At 34.1% G+C, this 20,956-nt stretch overlaps 2 protein-coding genes across 2 annotated transcripts; both read left to right on the top strand.

Moving 5' to 3' along the window:
* The first annotated feature begins 11,418 nt into the window (after nt 1–11,418).
* LOC133299573 (uncharacterized) lies at nt 11,419–14,300 on the top strand. The gene is made up of 2 exons (XM_061499040.1): nt 11,419–12,261; nt 13,953–14,300. Exon 1 carries the CDS (start codon nt 11,512–11,514, stop codon nt 12,223–12,225), a length of 714 nt encoding a protein of 237 aa, XP_061355024.1. The 5' UTR covers nt 11,419–11,511; the 3' UTR covers nt 12,226–12,261; nt 13,953–14,300.
* A 2,671-nt stretch (nt 14,301–16,971) lies between these two features.
* LOC133299576 (uncharacterized) lies at nt 16,972–17,592 on the top strand. Its single transcript, XM_061499043.1, has one exon. It carries the CDS (start codon nt 16,994–16,996, stop codon nt 17,381–17,383), a length of 390 nt encoding a protein of 129 aa, XP_061355027.1. The 5' UTR covers nt 16,972–16,993; the 3' UTR covers nt 17,384–17,592.
* Nucleotides 17,593–20,956: the final 3,364 nt, after the last annotated feature.

Consider the following 20,956-nt stretch of genomic DNA (forward strand, 5'->3'; position numbering starts at 1 on the left):
CTACTCGTAGTAGTGAGAGGTGGACAAAAACGATTAAGCTTTTTGTTTTCCTGATATCATTAGGGAATAATATTCACACACACACACATTTCCATTAGTAAACATATAAATCATCTCTCAATCCCTACATAGCTCACCTATCATACATGATAATAGAGCAATCCCCTACTCGTAGTAGTGAGAGGTGGACAAAAACGATTAAGCTTTTTTTTCTCTCATATCATTAGGGAATATTATTCCCACACACACACACTCTCATCTGAATTGACCTTCACATCCCAATATATTGGATGGGCTGCAACGGTTCATTAAGGGGTCATATTTATGCATTTCCATAGTAAACACATAAACCTCATCTCTCACTCCCTGCACAGCTCATCTATCGTACATGATAATGGAGCAATCCCTTAATCGTAGTAGTGAGAGGTGGACACAAACGATTAAGCTCTTTTTCTCTCTCATATCATTAGCGAATATTATTCCCACACACACACACTCATCTGAACTGGCCTTCACATCCCAATATATTGGATGGGCTGCAAAGGTTTATTAAGGGGTCATATTTATGCATTTCCATAGTAAACACATAAATCTCGTATCTCACTCCGTACGCAGCTCATCTATCATACATGATAATGGAGCAATCTCTCACTCGTAGTAGTGAGAGGTGGACAAAAACGATTAAGCTCTTTTTCTCTCTCATATCATTGGAAAATATTATTCACCCCACCCACACTTACACTTCTCCACCTGAAAGGGCATTTGATCCATACCTTTGCCAATCTGATCACCTATACATCAAAATACATAACTCATTAAGGGATATAGTCCTAGCTCCAACTCCATAAAAGCTCAATAATATTAGTTTATCATTTTATTTAAAAAAAAATTATATGAAGTGAAAAGTTTAATTAACTCCTAAGTCATGTTTAAACAGTTTATTTAATTTTTTTGTGATCATTTTGTATTAGTAGATTATTAAGATAGACATATTATGAACATAATTAAGATAAATATATTTGTATAGAAATGATTAGAATAAAATTTTAAATTTTAATTTTAATTTATATAGATTATCCATTGTAATAATTTCTTTCAAGATATTTAATCTACTCATGTTCATGTCCATCTTAATAATCTACTATTTCAAAATTAACTCAAGTAAAATATTTAAATTAAATAAAAATAGTATATACAAAATATTTCATGAAAAAGTTCTACACGAGTTATCATATAAAAAAGAGAATACTACATAAAACTTATTAAATGATGTGATAGTATATTATTAGATGGAAGTGTCAAATTTTTTATACAGTGATTTGACACCTTTCGGACCAGTTCTTTTTGTTTTAGTTGTTGTTTCTTCTTTTTTGTATATAAAGTTGTTGTTTCTTCTTATTACACAATTATTTGATTTGGAAAATTTACAGCTTTTTATAAATTCACGGATTCCAAACGCAATTAGATGGTGACATAAAGCAATTAGGCGTGATAGTTCAGTATCTTGTTCCTTAAGTAAGTGGTTGGGGGTTCGAACCCTAACTCTTGCGAATGAAAAATATTCTGTGGTCAGCTCTTTACCGCTTTGTACGCTGACTCTTAGCGAAGGATTAGTCTCATGACTATCAGCTGTAGGGATACCTGGATGTAATAATAAAAAAAAAAAGCAATAATTTTGTCCATTTTGCGTCCAATAAATATGTGAGTCTAATCTTGAAATTATTGGTGCGCAGTTGTGGTGAGAGTGGTTGCAATTGCAAGGTAGTGGGAGGAAAGATGCAACTTAATGGGTACAGTATAGTGGTAAACTGTAGTGATGTGTGATTATATGAGTGAGGTGGTTGGATTGGTTTTTTTTATCTTATGGAATATGACAAGATTACGGGGTGGTTGGTCTGGTTGTATGTCTTTTTGTTGGATGATGATATGATATCAGTATTCAGTAACAGTTGTTTAGATAATTTAAAAGCATAATGTCAATTTATGTATTTCTTTAGTATTATCATTAGTATCATCTCTTTCGTTGCCAATAAAATAAAAAATAAAAAATGCAACAATTGTCATGGTGTGAAATGGCTCATTCATCTGACAACTTAAGAAGTTCCAAATGTGAAATTGAGAGAATGACTAACTATTAGAACAAATAATATATTATTAATATAAAAAAATTATTTTTATAATATATAATATTAAAAAATTTAAAATTTATTAAAAAATCTAAAATTTAAGGAGGGATGACCCAAACCAATGCGTATCACATGTGTCCGCCATTAATATCAACAAAAATTGGAGGAGATGAAACACGGAAAGTTTGGAACACAACACAAATCTTCAATTATTGTTAATTACAAAGCAGTAATTAACAATAATTAAATATCATATTAAAGTGATTAAATGAGGAAATTAGTCGGTGGATGATTTCCCCTTTTTTAGTATTGTTCATACATATGTTATTGCATATGTCATTGCGATACAACTTAGAGGTGTACTGAATTAGAATTTTAATTGATTTTTTTGAGAATAAAAAATCTTTTAGATTTTAAAAGACTTAGAATTGGAGAGACGTTAAAGATTTTTTTAAAAGACTTTTTTTACAATCAAGATTTTATAAGATTGGATTTTAAAGGATTTTAATAAAATTTATAAGATTTGAAAAGACAATATTGATTTATAAAATTTTAAAAAATCATATGAATTTTTAACAAACATTCAAAATTACAAGAGTCAATAAAAAAGGAAAAGGTTATACTTACAACTTATTTTTGCTTACAACATTTTACAATCATATTTTAATCGTCGATTTCCGTCAATCAACGGTTATCATTCATTGCAAATTAAATATTAATTAATGAGTTTGATTTGCGAAAATAATAACCGTTGATTGACGAAAATCAACGGTTAAGATATGATTATAAAAGGTTGTAAACAAAAATAGGTTGTAAATATAATCTTCCCCATAAAAAAAATAACAAAGAAATGCAATGAAATTAATAAAAAGAAAAGAAAAACCTAATATAATTTTCTCAATCAGTAAAACATAATATAATTTTTAACAAACATTCAAAATTACTAAACAACAGCTTTTCACATATCTAATGGGATGAAAATTATCTTCTTTATTTGGTATCAAAGCTATGCATATATATTTTATCAAAAAAAAGCTATGCATATATGATTATAAGACCCAAATTTTTTTAATTATAAAAATAATTCTAAATTTGCATATAGAACCTAAAATTCATGATAAAATTTCGTTTCAAATTTTTTGCAATTGATCTTGAAAATCTTGGGATTTTTGTTTTACGTGATGAGAGTTTTCTAACCATATATCATATGCATATTTTCATTGAATATTCTAAGAAAATTTCGAAAATTGTTTTGAGGGTTTTAGTTCCCATGTTATTTTTTCACTGTTTTATGTTGTTTTTAATACAAAGATCACATATTTTTGTGCCAAGAAAAACCGCGACCCATAGCTTGAAAAATCACTTTTTAAACTTTCAAAATTTCTCAAAAATGGCTCAAAATATATGTTATTTTTGAGATAGATTATATTAAAATCTCGTTGGTTTGTTATTTTTGGATTGTTTTGTGATGAAAATCGCTAAAAAATATACTCTTTTTTTTTTAGTTTTGACGAAGCTCCCATGGCGGAACCCAATTTCGAGCAGTCAACCTGCCAAAGAAAGAAGAAAACACTGCAATAGAAGAATCTCAAGAAATCCTAGGGGTTAGGGTGAGATTGTGAGAGGCATCCTATTTATATTTTTCACTAAAAAATCTCACGAAATCAACAGCAATAGAAAATCCATTAAAATCGTCGGATTTTTGTATACCACGAGATTGTATTCCATTGTTTAAAATCCTGATTGAATACCAACGGATTTGGACGGATTCTAAAATAATCCTTTAAAATCCTAATTGAATACCGCGTGACTTTTTTTCATTCCATTAAAATCCTAATCGAATACCAACGGATTTTTTTGTCCAAAAATAATCCATTAAAATCCTTTGAAATCTCAATCCAATACACCCCCTTAGTTAACCTGAACATGGATGTTTGTAGAAGTTTTTTAATAGCCCTACAAGTTCCAACTTCGATCTAGTTTTCAATATATTGATATTACATATCAGAATCCTTTTCTGGAGAAGTGGTTTGGACAATTTATGCAGCCTGTTTGCCACTACCAATATAGGGCAAAACATCTTCTTTTTCTTTCTTTCTGGACAAAATGTCTTTGCACCGATCTCTGCACATCTCCATACCTTATCAGACAAATGGCTTCAAAACTTACGAGGGGGATTGAGTTTTATAGCATCTTTTAAAAAATTACCTCTTTTGATATTTAAAAAAATTATTCCTTCAATTTTTTATTTAAGACAAACAACTCTAAGTTATGGTAAAATTTTATGATCAAGGAAACATGATAATATGCAGATGAACATAATCAATAAAGCAATCAAAGGTTTGAAATAAAGAAGATGAGACTTAGAGAGATTGCATATTAAGATTTATCCTGATTTGGTCACCACCACTTGTGACTTACACATTCCTTTCATTATTGGTCAAGTTTCACGGGTGTTTGACAAACTTCTATAATTCATCAAGTTTTTAGGATGATCCAAACGTGGGACTTCCGCTGGATAGGTCTCTTGAGGAGTTCCAGTTGGGTTTTGCCATAGGGTCGTCTCATCCATGGGAGAGGCACCAGGACGCTTTCTGGGAGTTATATGATGGGGTCCTTGAACGGAATCCTTATGTGAACGTTCGTGGATGTGAGCCTAGTGTGATGTGATTTTGTATGTTATGCATTTTATATGATGATCATTGTACGCACATTGAGTGAGCCATGAGGTGGAGTGATCCTCTATTACCCTTGGTTTACTGAGATATATTTGTATATCTCACCCCGCGTTTGGGGACATCATTTCAGGTCATGTTGAGCATGGAGGACCTTCGGGCAAGAGACCCGCTTAGTGGAGGAGTTGAGCATGATGAGCATATGGAGAATATAACATTTTGGAGGATTACATTTGATGCACACAGCATAGTCTTTAGCATTTTGGACTTAGATCATGAATATATTGCATATTGATATTGCCATGCTTTTGGGTGTTCATGATTATATTATAAGTCTTTTGTAATTGATTTATATTTCATGCCTCTTGTGACTATTGGTATTTTGGTGAGCATGAGACTTGTCCATGGCCACATATTTTTTTTTTGGATTACATCCGGGTATCCCCACAGTCGATAGCCATGAGACTAATCCCTCGCCCTGGGTCAGCGCACAAAGCGGTAAAGAACTGGCCACAGAATGCTTTCCATTCGCAAGAGTTGGGGTTCGAACCCCCAACCACTTGTTTAAGGGACGAGATGCTAAACCATCACGCCCACCCACATGGTTCATGGCCACATATTTAGATTTAGAGGCATTTGAAGACTTAGGATGTAAAGTGACCATTTGATGTTTAAATGGCTTTGGAATTGGGGACTATTGTAATTGATGCATGGATTAATGATTATGCATGATGGAAGGGCCCATGGCCTACATTATTATTGGTGCATGTGTTGTGATAAGTGTCAAAGTGTTAGGAGTAGAAAACATAGTCCATTTGGTAAAGAAAAAGCTGTCATCTGTGAATTTTGCAGTAGGTTAATCGATTACCTTCAGTGTGGTAATCGATTACCTGAAACAGGAGACGCAAAAATTGAACTACTGTGATCAAGGTAATCGATTATCTTTGCATAGGTAATCGGTTACCTAGTTCAGTAATCGATTACCTATGTCAAGGTAATCGATTAGCCAAAACAAGGGAGCCCAAATTGAGCTACTGTCTGTTACTGTAGCTTTCAGCAATTGATTACCTCAAGCATGATAATCGATTACCACTGTGCAATTTTTGAAAATAAGAAATTTTATAACTTAGAGTTAATGATATTGCTTAAAGGGGTTATAATAAATAAGTTTTATGCTTCCGCGAGTTTTGCATTTACAATTACAGTGTTGTTTTTAATTGATTACGGAAATGGTTAATGTTTAAAGATAAGGACGTAATAAAAGAAAAAGTTTACCCGTAATTTAATTAACTCAATCACTATGATTGTAACTGCGCTTAATACCATATGCAATGAGAACATTATCGGTACGTAATGGGCTGTTACAACAGACATAAGAAATCTCTTAAGAAAAAAAATCAATTGCTACCTTGGGTAAAAGACAAAACATGAGAGTTATTAAAAAACACTACGGTGAGGTGCTTGATAATGTTCAAAGTTGCATCTTTGGTTGTAAGGTCCATTATTTATCATTCTCGGGAAGAGTAAAATTGGTCAGTTTAATCATGTAATATGTTCCATATGTAGCATTCCCTACTTCTAAATACAACTTGTGATGAGATAGCTCGACTACAACATAATTTTATATAGGTGATACGAAAACACATTGTTATCTTCAACTTATTTCATGAGACCAAATCTATAATTTGATGGCCTTTAGAGGTCTATGGGTAATTAATATGCAAACCCATAACATCACTTTCTTGCACAAGTCAGTATGGGGGTGTTTTGTCTAAGCTAGATGCTCTATAAGTTCAAATTTCCTTGGGACAATATGCTAGAAAGTGTTATTCTAAGCCGTTAATTGCATTGATTTGTTAATCGACAAGAGGTTCCTTCAACAACCGTTCAAATTGACACAGAAATATCAAAAAATTAACACATTATGCCTCTAGTTCAATTCATGATCCCAACCTAGGAAGCACCGACACGTGATTTCTTTAAAAAAATGTGTGTCAGACACGTGTCGGTGTTTGACACGCTCTGACATGCATCTGGCACGCGGTCAATATTTTGTGACACATTGACTATCTCGACATGCGATTTTGACCGTGTCTGACACAGTCAAGTGGCCAAAATGTAAATTTTTGAAATTTTTATAAAATTAAAATAATTCTAAAAAAAAAAGACAAACCTCCAACTCACCGCATCATCTTCTGCAATGATCGCGAAGCTAGTCTTCCCATCCGATTCAAGGTTCACTTCCTTTGATCAACAAAGATGATGATTTTATTCTTCTTATTGTGAGTAACTTCACTTTTGAGCTGTGAAACACGGACACATGAATTTTGGAAAAAAATGTGTGTCCGACACGTGTCGGACACGCGTTCCATATGTGTCGGACACGAGTCCCACACGCGGTTAATTTTTTGGGACACGTTGACTACTGGGACACGCGAATTTGACCGAATCCGACACGCGAACGTACGTGGACACGATTTGGCATTTTTTTTGTAAAAAAGAAATAAAAATAAAATAAAAAAATATTTAATAAAAACCAAAAAGTCTAGAACGGTGGAAGTGGAACCCTATCCTCTCGCGCTGGAACGGTCCTCGTCTTCTTTGTTGTCGGTCGCCGTCTACATCTCCATAAAGAGGGGAATCAGTGTTCTTGAAACCACCAGCGGCAGGTAAAGGCACAACTCAGGTAAAGGGAAACAGCAGCAACCTTGATGAGTACTTGATTTGGCTTCAACTCAGGTAAAGGCACATTCTGATTAAACTTGAGAACATCAGCGGAGGGACCATATTCGGAGTATGTCCAAGCTCTCACATGAGTAGGTATTGCACCCATTCTTGTGTTGTGTCGGTGGTGGAAATGATTCAGCAAGAAAGACTGAAGGGAAATGAAAGATGATGATTGAGATAAAGCAGCAGCTGCTTTGGAATAAAAAATTCACACTTTATTATTAAAAAAAATTAATCATTTAATTAATCCGATTTGAATCTCCTGTAAACACTTCATATCGAACTTTTAGGCCCAGTTTGAATATTATTTTTAAAAATAATTTTTTGATTTTTAGAAAAAAATTCATTTAATAGGGTTTGTTTCGTAAAATAAAAATAAAAATTATAACTTTTTATTTTTAAAATTAAATTTAAAGAATATGTTTGAGTTATTTTTATTTTGTTTTGACTTTAACTTTAAAAAAAAATACAAAAACAATTCTTTATTTAATATTTATGTTATGAAATTTAAATATTTGATTGGTTATATGCCTTATTATGAACTCTTATATGTATTAAATATAAATTATATTATATATATTAAAAAATTTATTTAATATCAAAACGTGTCTCAACGTGTCCAAATATGACATTTTTTAGAATTAACGTGTCGTGTCTCGTGTCCCGTGTCCGTGTCCGTGCATCAGCTTTTGAGAAGGTACTATGACTCATCGTAGAACTCAATCAAGAAGAGAAAGAAGATTGAATCTCTCCCCATCGCTTCATCCTACAATTTTCATGCGAACATTTTTCTCATCTTTCTTTTTCTCTGTTAATCGATCAATTTGTTAGAAAATTCAAATGAAAAATCTCAAGCACAAGCACTACCTGGGTTGGTTCCAACATTGAAGAAACGAAAGCAAAGAGATTCAACCCTCCATTTCCTGTTTGACATTTTGCCCTTATCTTTCTATTTTCGATTTATTGAATTATCGTTAGCATGCATCACACACACATCCACCTCGTTAAAATTAATTGAATAAATTATTGAATATTTTTATTAAATTTGTATAAATATCTTCAATTTGTTTAGAATGAAATTGGTATTTTTGTTAATTTAAAGAATGGAGGTATTATTTACTCCAAAGTTGTTTTGTTTTCAATTGTATTTCCAAGATTGTTGACCCTTTTCATGTGAAAGTTTCAAAATTTATATGGACTGCAATATGTATTAAATATAAACTATATTATATATATTACAAAAATTACTTTTGTATCAAAACGTAACCTAACGTGTCGTGTCTTGTGTCGGTGTCAGTGCAACATAGATCCTAACTTCACTAGACACCCGAAGCCAAAATATGTGATTTCTGCTTTCATAAATGCTATAAAGGTAGAAATTTTGCCCTCTTTTAGGGGACGTTTGGTAGAGGAGAAGTTTTATTTGTCCTGGGAATCATGAATATGGTGGAAAAGTAAATTTCCCGGGAATGTTACCAAAAAGTTGTTCAGTAAGCCAAAATATTATCAGGAATGTTGGTTTAAGTTTCCCGATTCTATGTTTGATTGATTATCAAATATTGCTGGGAATGTGGGATAATCTTACATAAGAAATATTGCTCAAGTAACCCTACCCATCATTTCATTCAAAATTTGTTGAATTTAAATTAAAATTCCAGATGTGGTTGTGTGGGTGTGGTTGTTGATGGGGACTGTGAACCAGATGGTGCTGATGGAGACAGTGAGCTATCAATGCCAGGGAAAAAGATGGGTTTGGTGACTTGGAGAATGGAGATGTTGTAAGGTTCGGTGGTGAAGGTTTTCACGAGCTTGACGTTGGTAGAGGCACCGCTTATGGCGGAGCCGAAGACGATATTGCCATTGCCGACTTGTGCAACCTTGATGAAGCCTTGCTGGTCGGTAGCGAGGCCTGAAGCTTGGCCAAGGGTTGGTTGCTACCCTGAGCTTCCATTAGCTTCTCTCATCAAAATAATCGATGACGACATGAATGACGGGCTGAGGGTATTTTTGTTTAAAAAACTTGAGAATATTTTCCCACCGTGTGGAATTTTCAAATTACCACCTGTAGGGTGGTATTATTGATTGGGATTTTGTTGAACATTTTAATATCCCAAAAATGTAATTTTCCTAAGAAAATTCTCACACTTCCTTGTACCAAACGTGGGTAAATAAGATTTCCAATGTCAGTTTCTCGAGAATCTAAAATTTACCTACGTACCAAATGCCCCTTAGTTCTTGTATAAGCTTTGAAAACTCTCGAGCCTAGCTAGTGCAAAGTCAATATTGTTGGTTCTATGAAACTTCACTGAAGGGCTACTGGTTGCAAAGCTCTCATTTGCTCAGAGAGAGGAGCTTAGCTTGGAGGTTTTAAGAGTTACCTTGGTGATTGTAGCCTTTTGGAGTTTGAGTTGTGGGGTGTACTCAAATGAATCGAGTTGGCTTGATTATTGGGCTTGTGTACTCTTGAAGGACATTTGCAAGTAATTATCTCCATGCTTACCATTTATGGTGATGATACCAGACAACCACATTTGGTGGCTAAATTGCAGGATTGGCTTGTTAAAAATTATGATATTAGGATAAGGCATACATCTTATGAAAGGAACAAATGTGTAGATCCACCACTCTTAAAGGTAGGGCTGACAAAACGGACTCGGCGGGCTGACTCATTTTTTTGGAGGGTTAATGGAGGAACTGGGCGGGCTGCCCCCTTTGCCACATTTACTTAAATGTGTCATTAATTTATGTTTAAAAAAAAACAATAAGAAAAAAAATAATAATAACAATAACAATTAACGACGTCGTTTTGAAAGTAAATGCAGATAAGTTATCTGCATTAACTGCAGACATATTTTTCTGTAGAATATATGCTATTTTCTTCTTCTTTTTCCCCTTTAAATAATGTTTATTAGAATTGGCTTTTAACTTATTAAATTTAAGGGAAATTGTTTTCTTATGTGACATAGGATAAGACTTATCTCCTATAGACCATGGTAGTTAAAATCTGAATTTAAATATTAAAATCTCGATTTTAACGATTTATTTTTGCTAAAACGATTTAGATTTCACTTAAAATTATTTCCAATATAAAATCCCGATTTAGACATTTACTTAAGTCCCAATTTTAAGATTTAAATCCCGATTTTAACTATTGGAATGATTTAAGCAAGTTAGGAAAATTGTTGAATATAACATTGCTGATGTTTCATCCGAAGATGAATGGATGGTGGAAAATGAAGGAATTTTATCTCATGATGAAAGTTTAGATGAAGACAATTTTGAATGATGTAGTTGAAGATCACGTGGAACAGAATGTCTTCGATGATAATAACTTGAATGATTTATTAGCTTAGACTCTTAGAGTGTGACAATTGTATGCAAATGTATAAGGATGACGACAGATAGTCTATTTTTCTTAATTTTTTTTATACATAAGCATAGGTATATAAAAATTTAATTTTAGAGTGCAGGTAAAATCTACGATTTGTATTACGATTTTACGATTTACGATTTACGATTTTTTATTCTCTTTCCGATTTTAGGTAAAATCCCGATTTTGACTACCTTGCTATAGACACATAGAGGAGAGAGGAAAGAGAATATAGGAGAGAGAGAAAATATAAGTGAGTCCCATCTCTTTATATGTTAGTGTAGGAGAGAAGTTTTACTTTATGTTACATAAGAAAAACAATTTCCTAAATTAAATACAATTACATTTAAAGCTAGAGAACATAATTTATTTTGAAAAACCATAAAAGAAAGTCACAAATGTTGCGGAAGCTACCAAAAGAAACAAAACAAAAATAAAAAAAGCTACAGACAAACAAACCATTAAATCGAAGAGGTTGGGTGCGGGCCCCATTTTATCTCTCTCTTGATCTCCATTTCTCACGCAACATCTCACTTCGCTTAGTACATAACTCACAAAGACAGAGAGAGAGAGATCCATCCATCCATCCTCCGCCACCGCCATCACCACCACCATGGCGACGGCGACGGCGGCGGAGCCAGAATTAAAAACTTACTGGTGTCACGAATGCGACATGAGCGTGGCTCTCACTTGGTCTCCCTCTCCTTCTCTTTTGTGCCCTCATTGCCACACCCACTTCCTTGAGCTCATGGACTCTCCCTTGTCCCAAAACGACGCCGAATCACCACCACTCCCTTCCGCCCTCTTCGACGTCGTTTTCCAAGACGCCCTCGCTCTACTCTCCCCACAACCTCGATCCGCAACCTCCAAGACTCTCACCGTGCCCGTAATTGCAGTGACCAAAACCTTGCTCTCTGAGCTGGACCCAAACGGCGTCGTTTTGTGCGCCGTATGCAAGGACCAAATCTGCGTGGACAACGACGCCAAGCAACTACCTTGCAAGCATTTGTATCACTCCGATTGCATCACGCCCTGGCTGGAGCAGCTTCACGGTTCCTCCTGTCCCCTCTGCCGGTTTCCGATGAGGGAAGATTTAGATGATGATGGTGATGGTGATGGTGATGGTGATGATGATGATGCTTTGTCGCAGTCTTCGCGGACGAGGCAGCTGGTGGTGAGGCTGTCGGAGTTGACTGAGGATGATTTCTACGGTTTGAGAACCACTCTCAATCACATTGCTTCTAGACTCGCCCTCCTCGACTCGAATAATGAGAATCGTGTCCAATTGAATGAACCTGGTGATGTTGCTGGTGAATCAGGATGCTGATGTTGTCGTGTCTGAAAATTCATCACGGTAATTGAGGTATGAAGTTGGAGGGATCTTGAATATTGATTTTCAGCTATTAATTCATTAACTGCTATTTGCTTAATTAGTTATGTTTTGGCTAGGTTTCTGTATTTCTGTTATGTTGCAGTTGGTTGTTAGCTGTCTGTCTTTCCACCATACATAGCTCAAGCTATGTATCAATGTAGTCACAATTTTCACAAACTCTACAATTCAGTTTTTTTTATTTAATGCAAGTCAGGATTCATAAACAGATCAAATCACTCTGATGGGCCTGAAAATAAAAGAATCAGTTAGTTAAGGAATGATTCTAGAATATTCTGATAATTAGGATAAAAGGAGGGGAATGTGAGGAGTGAGGTGGACATGAATTCAGTATTGGTTTAGTAGGGGAAATTGTAAGGATCTCTTTGGAGCCTAGGTATGTTGGTCTTGGAGAGTAAGTGAGGTCTTTTGGTTATCTGTTTTGCCTTTTAATCTGTTTGAAGGCTTTATAGCCATTGTTATCGTGTCACTGTTACTGTTATCTGTTTGCATTCTCTGGTTATTGATACTGTAATTGCTGGATTGTGTTGATATTAATACAAATATGATGATTTGTTTTACATCTGGTGTTATAACAAATTGAGGTTCCATCACACTCATTATGTGGGTCTATAGAAGGCAGTTTTATCTTGCATTTTTCAAGAGGTTGATTACATGAATCGAACTTGTGACGGTAGATCACATGGCAACAACACCAATACTTGTGCCGATTTTTTCTACTTTTAATGTTAGTTTGTATAAAATATAGAGAAATGCATTTGAGGCATCTCTTTGAACCTGTTCATGGAAGGAACCTGGAGAGTAATCTTTGGATTTCTTGCTTCCATTTTCTCTAACATGACAACTCCTTTAGGTTGTGGCTAGTTCCCTTTCTAGTGCTCCGTGCACTAAGCCAAATTTAGAGTGCTGTGCTGGTACCTTTGGGGAGGGGAAGGGCGGAGGGGGTCAAGATAGGTTTTCAGCGGAAACAAACATGTGGAAAACAGGTAAATATAACCAACAACTATTGGTTCAAGTGATAAGCAATTTGTTCCTCTAATTTGAGGTCTCAAGTTCGAGTGTTGATAATGGACAAAATGGTGCCACCCCCAATATGGGTGTGACAGTTCGAGTAATCGATGAGCTGATTGGGAAGAATATAGAAGATTGAGATTGGTCTTTTGTGGATATTTGTAATGGTAAATCAGAGCTTAAATATTTATACGTGCTATAACTCATTGTTATCATCATCGTGTAGTTGATCATGTGCATTTTATTCAAGCTAAAACATTAAGATTACCGAGTAGTTATTGCATAATTCAGGATTACCACAACTGAACTCTTGGGTGATGTTGTATTTTGGCCTAAAATGTTATTATAAATTTGTTGTTAGTGCAAACATTGAAGCTCCTTTTTTTGAGGGGTTGGTGAAGGGGAGGAGATAATAATCAATTCTTTTGAGTAGTAATGTTTATACCCTAGTCTGTGTCATTCTTATATGACAAATACTTATTGGTTTAGCAACTTTAACTATTTTCTATTTCCTGCAGGATAGTCAGCACTAATGCCTCGTGGGATAATAAACCTACTCTTCTGTCACTTTTATTAGCCATCCATCTTCTATTTTGAACAAACCCTATTACTGCTTGTGAACTAATATTGTCTGTTCTTATATTTGATTGCAGGTATATAGTGTATTAAAAGAATGTTGAGGTTGTATCACCATAGATCGTCTTTCAAGTGTAAATCTGCACGGACGATTAAGTTTCTCCTTCTCTTTTCCCTCCTTTTTTGGGGAACTCCAACTAGCTAGTTGTAGTGTTATAGCCAGAAATACAATAAATCGATGGAGTGTACGAGTAATGTGCATCCTCCACTCTCTCTGTGTAGGTTCTTGGAACTGGATTCTGAACCCAGATTCTCCTCCATTTTAGGCAATAAAATCTTTGTAAAATTCAGCTTTCGTTTGTATAGTATCTGAATTGTTGAATTGGATCATTTCCACTAAATCATTTTTTTATCACAATTTTTATGCTTTACAGTCAGTAATTGAATCATGGCAGTAATTACCGTATAAGGTTGTCAAGGAATTGAATCATCCTAGTGTAGTTGTGTACCATGGAAGAGCATTAAACTGCATACTTTTTTGGTGTGGCTAAAAAATTTAAAAATTGTAATTTAAATAATAGATTCCAAAATTAATATGATTTTCAAATATTTTATGCAATTAATGCAATCATTGAGCCTAAATTTGGACGCAACTACCACGTGGCAAGCTTTGGTCAATTGTGTTCATTTTGATGCCCAACTAGTTGGATCAATTTGGGCATAACTCACTAGTTGGGCATCAATTTGAGTACAATCTACCATAGCTTGGCACATGTACTAAGGGTGGTTGTTTGCATAATTTGGGCGCAATTTTGTGCATTGTGGCAAATTATCATGAGTTGTACTCAAATTGATGTGCAATTGGTTGCATAAAATATTTAAAAAAGATATTAATTCTGCAATTTATTATTTAAATTGTAATTTTAATTTTTTTTTTACATTTTGGTGTAGTTTGATCTATGCTTGAGGACTGAATGCAGCTGGCTGATTATATGATCACTACTGAACTGAACCTCAGCTTCCCTCTGACTTTGATGTTTCAAAGAGCAGGTGGATGATGTTTTTTTGGGTAAACCATAACTAGAGCAAATAAGAAGTTTTTATCTTTTTTTACTATCTGCTATAAAGAACAGGGCGAACCTTAAGGGCCTGTTTGGAGCACCTGACAAAGAAGATAGGATAGGATAATTTATCATATCTTGCTTTTATATCTTGTTTGGTGGGTCAATAGGATATAATTAGCTTATCCTATTGTCTTATTTTTGTATCCTATTCAATACATGATTTCTTATCTTATGGGGGGAGCTGAGTTAGGATTCAACAAGATATGATACCAATATTGAATACTCAATATACCCTCACACTACTCAACAAGATCTGAATCTTACTTGAGATCATTTTTTCTCTCAAACTGGTTGGAATCGACGTGTAAACGCATAAGATTAGTGGAAACAAAAGTTTTCACCATTGAAGTGATTCAGGTGAAAAAAAAACCCAAATTTATGGCGGCTTAGATTTGGGAGAAAAAAAACACAAAAGAGGAAGAGTCTTCAAGCGGTGGTCGGCGGAGACCGAATCCTCAACAACCTTTTGCGATTAAATTTGGCCAATGGAACTTAAAAAAGAAACAAAAGAAAGAAACTTAAGAAAGGAATAGAACTCAAGGAAGAAGAAAGGAAAATACTCGCTTGAAGAGAGAGAAAAAGTATGTGAAAAAGTTATTTAAAAATATTTTGTTTAAAATTATAATTGTTAGAATTGTGTTGTATAAATAAATTTAATAAATTTAAAAATTAGTTTTTGATAAATTATATGACATTATGTTAAAAAGGGTAATTTAGTTTATTTGTATTATATCGTGATGATATCTAGTTCGCCTCAAACACATGATATGATAACATAATCTTATCATATTGCTAATCAGGTGTCCATCAAACAGAAGACATGATATAGGCTTATTAGCCTTATATCATATTCTACCCTTATCCAACTCTCTTATCCTATTTATTCTTATCCTATCCTATCCACCAAATGATCCCAAAAGAATATGGATAAAGTTGTTACTTCGAGTTCAAAAAATGGTCTTTTTTTATAAAATTACAAGGGTGAAAATGGGTACAATCAACCGTCACCCATATTTTCGCAAATAGTAAAGTTTTATGTATCGGAGTTTTTCCTTTGTCCTTTACTATATCAGCTAAAAAGAAAAATGAAACAACACCCCTTTGATTTTTTTTTTTATTTCATTGGCCTTGGTCCTCAGGTGTTTATTTAGGTCTGGAAGGCAAAATTCTCAGATTATCCTTTCCATGAATCATAATTCCTACACTACCTTTAGGCCATGATGTCCCACATGTATAATAATTCCAAAGAAAAGTTTGCAGTCACCCAAAAATGGTTTATCTAGAGTCTCTCCAAAGGGCTGCCAACTTTATCATTGTGGGACACGTATAGGTTTTATTGTCATTGTTTGAACTCAGAACGCAAGCAGATGGCACTCGTGTGGTGCAAGTCAAGTTATTTCTTTTCAATCAATAATTCAAAGCAAACATTTGCGCGTGATGGATCTATATTTCTCATAAAAAGAAAGTATAAATGACAAATACATAAATTTTAGCGAAAGAATAATCTAATATTTTAGGGTCACACAAGGGCACGAGTCAAAAACTGTTGTCATCGGATGGCTAATTAAGCAAAATAATAAGAAATTTCATCTCCTTAATCCTCATAGCTAAAAAAAGAAAAAGATAAACAACAAGAATTAAATAATCGATAATTACGTAATCAATTAGGCTAAAGAAGACGAAGACGAAGCCGATGAGTCAGCACCCCTCATTGAAGGCCACAAACTGACCAAATCCAAATTATGTTAGGAAACTTCTAGCAAACTTCTCCTAATGGGTCAACAAGCAATTATCCTCATTCATTGGTTTCTCACTTGAAATGGCCACTACATTCTTAACACGTATTCTTTATTACCTTTCTGGATAACAACGAAAATTCCACTTCAATTCCAACATTTTCCATATGTGAAATAACTGGTCAAAATGCTTATTCTTTCTTTGCTTTTCCAAAGGCTGGTCCAACATATCCTTCACGCACAAACAACTATAAAAGTATGCATGCCACTTTTTTCTTCAAATTCATTCATCATCCCATTGTTCTCTTCTTTCTAGCTTGCAAACACACGAGATTGAAGCAAATCATTAAAGGGTGTTTATATTTGTATCATACAAAACTTGAAAAGATGGAGAGTAGCTTAGGTGACATGTTGTTGAAGGTGATCATGTTCATCATAGTCCAAGCTTTGGTGTACCTTATCCTTACCAATTCATCAAACATCTTCTCCAAGAACATCAAGAGATCCAACAGCTTCAAGCCTGCACGATCGGTAAGTATTCGCCGGATGCTTGCTTTGCTCTCTGATTTTCCTCCTGAAGGAGAACCCTCTCCTTCTTCAAAAAGTCCTCAATCACCAACCCTTCAAAATGAAGATAAACTATCATAGATTCTTAGTAGGGTCAGGCTGTGTGTAAATTATTTCTCTCTCACTCTCCCTTTAGTGTAGAGGTTATGGTATTGCAAAATTAGTTAAACTATCCTAGATTATTGGTTTGGGGGTCTTGAATTCTTTTGTTCATTGGTTTTTTATTCATGAATGATGTAATATATATTTATAAATGGAATGTTGAGAGATTCATTTATTTTTTTACCTCTACTTTGTAAATTGAGTATCATATATGATTAAGAAAACTCAGTGATTGTGGCCTTGTAGGTTATATATATACTTGCTTGTTAAAATATGCTACTTGCAATATATTGTATATCACCGAAAAAAATTTAAAACAAAAGAAAATTCAAGTAACTAGCAAAGACATGACTTTATTTGGCAGAGTGTGGCATGATTAATTTTGGACTTGCAAATGTTGAAAAGCCTAGCACTATATATGTGCCTTGAGTTAACAAAATCCAATTCCAATACCATTAATTGATTTTTTTGTTAAAGAACCTTGGGATACACCACCCCAAAAGTTAGCTCAAAGGGTGAGAGTGCCCAAGTCCTTATATATCTCAACACGCCCCTTCACGCAAGAGCCCTCTTGGCTTGAAGCGTGAATTATGCAACAGGCCCAATCTTTGGTATACCTTTTGTGCTTCCACTTTAAAATGGGGGGCGGTGAGGATCGAACCTCAGGCTCTGATACCATGTTAAAGAACCTTGGGATACACCACCCCAAAAGCTAGCTCAAAGGGTGGGAGTGCCCAAGTCCTTATATATCTCAACATTTTTTATTATATTTTTCTGAGTGTTTTCAGTCTTATACTAGTGTTACATGTTGGAATTTATATATATATATAAATTGTATAGACAATCTATTGGTTATGAATAAGAAGTTTGGTAGTGAAAAGGTGTGTCTTTTCGTCGACAAACAGATGTATCTTTTCATCTTAAAGGATGTGTTGTTTCATCCTAACGGACATGTTGTTTCATCCTAACGGACATGTTGTTTCATCCTTGAATTAGTGTCTTTTCGTGTTGAACGAATGTGTCTTTTCGTGTCGAACGAATGTGTCTTTTCGTGTCCAACGGATGTGTTGTTTCGTCGTCGAATAGGTGCCTTTCGGAACGTGACTTTACGTTGTCTATAAATAGACACTGACACCTTCAGAAAATGGATCCAATTTTTCTGCACTGAAACTCTGCCGGAATTTTTCTCCTTCCGGTTTTGCATGTTCCTTTTCATACTCCGGTGTAGTTTCCTCTGGCATTTTGTTGTGTTCGTTTGGGCTGTTGATTGGTAGTGCCACCATTCTTCAGATGAAATCCGTTCTATCCTGGGAGACAAGTGTCCATCAACCTTTGGCATCAGTGAGGGGGCAAATTGTCTTAAGGAGACACGTTCTGTGGGCTCGGATTTAATTCCTCTACTGCATACATTAATCTGTTCTGATTCTTTATACTGACTACAAGTAAGTCTGTTTTTAATATTTTTATAATTGCACAGTGATAATTCTGATCATCTACCTCCTCTGCCTTATACATGGGTTCAAATCTCTTAGTGATATAATATCACCCACTGTCTTCAATAACAATCTTAAGACAATTTGGTGTTTTGAACCTGTGATCAGTATATTCTATTTTTTACTTTAATATACTGTTTATACTATTTACTGTGTGATTAAAAGATTAATTTGTGTGATTAATCGAAATTTCTGTTTGAGTAATAGAAATGTAATTTATAATCTGTGTTGAGTGTTTGATTTGTGAACATTCAAATGATGGAATAATTATTTTGATATTTTACAAATATTAATACGTATTTTTAGTTTTTATCAGTATCGATTTTTCTTTGAATATTCATCTGTGTTTGAATATTGGAAGTGATGCGTTTAATTTGCATCTAATTATGAAAGTTGCCGTGGCTTTTGATTTTGATATTTTGATTGTTTCCATTTTTTTTTATCTGTGTTTGTTATCCCTGTGATCGGTATCAATTTTCTATTGACTTGTCTGTGTCTGGGTTTCAAAACTGTCACAGAAAACAAATCCGCACTGTTACAATATTGCATTCAGATTTGATTTTTTCATATAATATCGTTTCTCGATTTTGTGCATCCATATTGATCTTAAATACATACCAAAATTGGCATCTTGATTCGTGTGATCTTGATCGGTATCTTGATTTGTGTTGAACCGATTTACACATTGTTTTTCTTTTCACAATGTCTTCTCGATTGTCGTGAATTTGCTTTCTCAAAAAGTCATGCACTGTTGTAACCATTGCATGGAAAAAAAAAACCGAAAAGAACTTGTTTTCAATCGGTGATCAATATTAGCTTTCATGATCGCTGACTTCTATACATAAATATTTGTACTCTATTACACAATATATGAACACTTCGGTAATTGTGCATAGAGATATTGATCTTCAAAGTTTTTCAGTTGCTGTGTTTGGTAACAGTGTAATAGATTTTGTTGTGCAATTGAAATTGCATCTCGGTTTGCATGTTTGAAATATATTTGGGCTGCACTATATATTTGCTTATATGTTGATAAGCATTTATTGGTTGTTATATATGCAAGAATCGAATAATTCAAATGTATTGAAAATCATTTTTTCAATTGTTTTGGATTTTGGTTAAATGAATTCTCCATGTTGTCATTAAATGCACTGAATGCATTACTATTGAATTTGAAAAAAAAAAAAAACGTAAAAAGTTGCATCATTTCAATTTTGGAACTCTGGTCGTCCATTGAAAAAGTTTGTGACTATTCCCATAGGACGTATCTTTTAAATTTTAAAACAGTTTTGTGAAGAAAAAAAAGGTGCTGTGGGACTTAATTTTTAATCAGTATATAAACGGTAAAACTGTAGTTCCTTTGTGCACATGTATGATGTATTACATGTTACTTTTTTGTTCAATTATATGGAATCACAGTGTGTGGAAAATGTGAAGTACTTATTGGTGCATTGAAAGACTTTGTTTTTAGAATTAATACTAGTTTATTTCCACGGCTTTCCATTTGAAATGGAATTAATGGTTGGCTTGTTTCGATTGTCGTGCTATATTGCATTTGCAATTTGCGTACAGTGTTACATTTTTTTCATTTTGACAATCAATGCATGAAATGGAATTAATGGTTCTTAATGACCATTTATTATTTATAAATATAAAATTGGTGTGAATTAAATATAAATATTAATTGTGTGTTGCATTGAATTAAATGCAATGTGCGGTAATAATGGATATGAGGCTCTTATATCTAGTGAAATATTTGATACTATGTGAACTCAAAAGAGCTATCTTAGTGATGGCATGATCAAGGTCAATGGATAACTTTGAATATTGTAAATGACATGATAATTGTATATTATCTTATGGTTAAATTGGATTTATTATTTGATATATGTTAATGTTCAGTAAGAAAGTTAAAGGCATTAAGGAGCGATCGAGGGGAAGATTATAATGACTCTTCGAGGAGTTCAGTTTGGAGTGTGATATCATATAACAAATGATTGCTCCTTATGCTTCACAATCCAATGGGATTGCTGAGAAAAAGACCCAGACATTAAATGAT

Source organism: Gastrolobium bilobum, unplaced genomic scaffold (assembly GCF_033153095.1).
Source record: "Gastrolobium bilobum isolate Gb01-03AN ecotype WA unplaced genomic scaffold, APGP_CSIRO_Gbil_v1 utg12922, whole genome shotgun sequence".
NCBI lineage: Eukaryota > Viridiplantae > Streptophyta > Magnoliopsida > Fabales > Fabaceae > Gastrolobium > Gastrolobium bilobum.